The sequence below is a fragment of the Camellia sinensis genome, chromosome 14 (assembly GCF_055761805.1).
Source record: "Camellia sinensis isolate YWXY chromosome 14, ASM5576180v1, whole genome shotgun sequence".
NCBI classification, from domain to species: Eukaryota; Viridiplantae; Streptophyta; class Magnoliopsida; order Ericales; family Theaceae; genus Camellia; species Camellia sinensis.
Window position 1 is genome coordinate 21316848 of NC_138974.1, and position 3885 is coordinate 21320732.

Consider the following 3885-nt stretch of genomic DNA (forward strand, 5'->3'; position numbering starts at 1 on the left):
TAACTCCTCTGCCCAGAGTCCTTTAGCGGCCTCCAATTTGGTCTTGATAATCTTCAACAGAGAACGGTTGGTGACTTCAACCTGGCCGTTAGCTTGGGAATGGCCAGGAAAGGAAAAATAGGTCTTTCTGTTGAGCTCTTCACAAAATTCTCTGAATTTGGCATTATCAAACTCTTTGCCATTGTCGGAGACGATTGCTTGAGGAACCAGGAATCGGCATGCAATAGACAGCCAAAAGAATCTAGTGGTATTACATTTGGTAATCTTGGCAAGAGGCTTTGTTTCTGCCCACTTAATGGCGACCACAGCAAACTTAACTTGACCTCTGCTGGTCGACAAGGGGCCTACCAAGTCAATTCCCTACTTGGCAAAAAGATAAGAGTTGCTAAGCGTAATCAGCTCTGTTGAAGGAGCATGGGGTATGTTGGCGAAAAGTTGGCATTTGTCACATTTACATACAAATTCAATGGCATCTTGGTTGAGCATGGGCCAAAAGTAGCCCGTGCGAAGGATCTTGTGAGCCAATGACCATCCCCCAGAATGATTGCCACAAACCCCTTCATATATCTTTTTCATAACATAGGTGGCCTAGGTAGTATTCAAACACCTGAGGTATGACCGTGAGAACCCTTGCTTGTACAAGATGCATTTGATGATAATGTAGTTGGCCGACCGAGCTCTAACCTTGTCTGTCTCTTTTTTGTCTCTTGGTAGTACTTCTTGCTCAAGGAATTGGATAATGTCTTGTGCCCATGGTATATGCTCGTTCTGAACTAGGTGGATCTCTCACAAATCTGGTGAGGTTACTGGGTTAAGCAGTTTATTCTGACTTCGTAACTGAGGTTTGACTGGTCTGCCAAGGCTAATTGGGCTATTTCATCTGCCTGGGAATTCTCTGACCGTGGGATATGTTTGATGTGGAAACTGTTGAAGAGACGTGTGAGGGATAGGGCAACATCCCTATATGACTTCTTTTTTTCCTTTTTTGTGTCAAAGTCCCCATTTTTCTATCCGACGACTAGTTATGAATCACTGAATACTTGAATGCGATCCACTCCAACATCCTTGGCCAACTTGAGACATGCAATCAAAGCTTCGTCCTCCGCCTCATTATTACTGGCTGCGAATTGGAAACGGAGGGCACACTTGAGATCTTCTCCTTCTAGGGTGGTGAGGATTAGCCCAGCCATGCTTTCTTCTTTTCTGGATGAGCCATCAACATTGAGAGTCCAGGAATAAGGATCAACTTCCTCAGGAGTTGTGTTGACCTGAGGGGGAGGTTCAGGAGGGTCGACATTGGTGAACTCTAGGATGAAATCTACGACAGCTTGGCCTTTGATGGTTGTGCGGGTTCGGTAGGAGATTTCATATTGGTTGAGTTCGATAGGCCACTGCATAAGTCTACCAGAGGATTCCAGTTACTACATGACTTTCTTCAAAGGTTGTTCCATGAGAATGGCTATGGAGTGGGCCTAAAAATATAGTCGAAGGTGTCTTAAGGCGATGACTAGGGCGAGTGCTAATTTCTCCAATAAGGAACATTTTTGTTCTGTCCCCCTAAGCACGCGGTTGATGTAGTAAACTGGGCATTGGACTAGTCTTCTTCCCTAATTAGAGCGGCACTGACCGCAATGTGGGAAACGACCAAATAGAGGAAGAGAGTTTCCCTTGGCAGTGCTTGAGAAAGGAGAGAGGGGTTGGCTATACACTGTTTCAGTAGCTGGAATACCTTTTCACATTCGGCGTTCCAAGTGAAAGCCTTCCTAAGCACCTTAAAGAATGAGAGGCACTTGTCAGTTGCTCATGAAATGAAACAGTTGAGAGCGGCTACTCTACTAGTGAGTCGTTGAACCTCTTTTATGGTTGTGGGAGACCGCATTTTGGTTAAGGCTCTGATTTTCTCTAGATTGGATTCAATTCCTCTGTGGCTAACCATGAAGCCCAAGAATTAGCTAGATTCAACACCAAAGGCACATTTCTCCAGGTTCAGCTTCATTTGGTACCTTCATAAGGTCTAGAAAGTTTCGCATAGATCTGATAGGTGATCTGAAGCTAGCTTGTTTTTAACGAGCATATCATCGACGTAAACCTCAACATTCCGGCCAATCTAGTTTTTCAACATGGTGCTGACCAATCGGCTGGTAGGTGGTCCCTACGTTCTTTAGGCTGAATGGCATCACGCGGTAGTGGTAAATCCCCTTATCTATAACGAAATATGTGTGTTCTTGGTCGGTTGCATGCATTAGGATTTGATTATAGCCTGAAAAGGCGTCCATGAAGCTAAGCATTTAATGGCCTGCCGTCGCATCGACTAAAAGATCTATCCTAGGTAATGGGAAGCTATCCTTGGGACAAGCGCGGTTGAGGTCAAAGTAATCCATGCAGAGTCGCCATTTGCCACTATTCTTGCGAACCACAAACACATTGGATAACCACTTCGGATAATCCACATTTTTAATAAACGTGGCCTTCAACAATTTATCCACTTTTTCAGCGATGAGGTTGTTGTGCTCTGGATGAAAAATGCACTGCTTTTGGCAGATCGGTCGAAATTGGGGCTTGATGCTGAGGCGGTGAATGATAGTAAAGGGGTCAATGCCAGGCATGTCTGTATGGGTCCAAGCGAAGACATCCTTGTGTTTAGTGAGGAGAGCTATAAGGTTAGCTTTGGCTTGAGGACTTAGCTGGCTGCCGATTTTAGCTGTCTTCATTGGGCTTGAGGAAGAAATGGGTATTTCAATCAACTCCTCCATTGGTTCCCCCCGAATCAGCTCATTTTCATCTTTGGCATCAAGGCCCTCAATGATCATGGCCTCTTTTATCTTCATTTCCTTTAATGAGGCTACATAACATTCTCTGGCTACTGTCTGCTTGCCTCTCACAGTGTCGACCCCTTGGTTAGTTGGAAGTTTCATGGCCAAATAATACATGGACATCACAACTTGGAGGGCATTAAGAGCTATGCGTCCGAGTATAATATTGTAAGCGGAAAAATAGTCGATAACGAGGAAGGTGAGGAGTTTGGTAGACTGCCGTAGATACTCTCTGATGGTGATTGGAAGGTTAATGAAGCCTATAGAGGTCATTCGATCCCTAGTGAAGCTGACCAAAGGGGTTTGTAAGGGCAACAACCTTTTTTCCCCAACCTTGAGTTGTCTGAAGGCTTAAGGAAGATAATATCTGATGAATTGCCATTATCGACAAGTATGCGCCTGACTTTGTAGTTTGATAAAAGAGCAGAAATGACTAGAGGGTCATCATAAGGGTAGCGGATTTCTACGCAGTCTACACCTGTGAAAGTGATCGGCTCCGATCACTGTTTGGGTTACTTATGGAGCCGGTTTACCGCCACCACTTCTTTTTACCAACCTTGCTTGATCTTTCTGAGCTCGGCTCGTTGTGCTGATCGAGATGGTCTGCCATACACGAGTCCTCCCAAAATGACCCTAATCTCTTCCAATGGGATGCAGGCCCTCCCATTGGGGTTATTATTAGGCCCTGTCATTATTCCGCCTAGGCTGTTCGGGCTGCCTAGGGGGAATGTGTTTATTGCTTTGCCTTGGGGGGTTGGCCTTGGCTCTTTAGTAGGGATGGGTTGCGGTGAATCGGTTTAGGCGCCCCTGACGTATTAGTTACTTAATCTGGTCCTTAAGATTGACGCACTTTTCGGTGTCATGACCATGGTCACAATAGAAATGACAACACATGGCTTGGTCCCACCGAACGAAATGAGATCTTTATGGTTGGGGCCATTTTAGGTTATAGTCACGTTGAATTTGGTTTAGGACTTGTTCCATGGATGATTTGAGAGAGGTGTATCGTTCAAACCGACCAGGTGGACTGGGTAGGAGCCGGTTGATCGGAGCATAGAGGTCGGTCCGTATA

General features: G+C 45.3%; 1 protein-coding gene across 1 annotated transcript; it reads right to left on the reverse strand.

The window, feature by feature from the left end:
• Positions 1 to 2288: 2288 nt before the first annotated feature.
• On the reverse strand, positions 2289 to 3086 carry LOC145806835 (uncharacterized). The gene has a single exon (XM_082904669.1). It carries the CDS (start codon positions 3084 to 3086, stop codon positions 2289 to 2291), a length of 798 nt encoding a protein of 265 aa, XP_082760795.1.
• Positions 3087 to 3885: the final 799 nt, after the last annotated feature.

Bases quoted from the DNA above. Each gene is read 5' to 3' on its own strand.
- LOC145806835 (XM_082904669.1), bottom strand. From the start codon at position 3,086: ATGACCTCTATAGGCTTCATTAACCTTCCAATCACCATCAGAGAGTAT.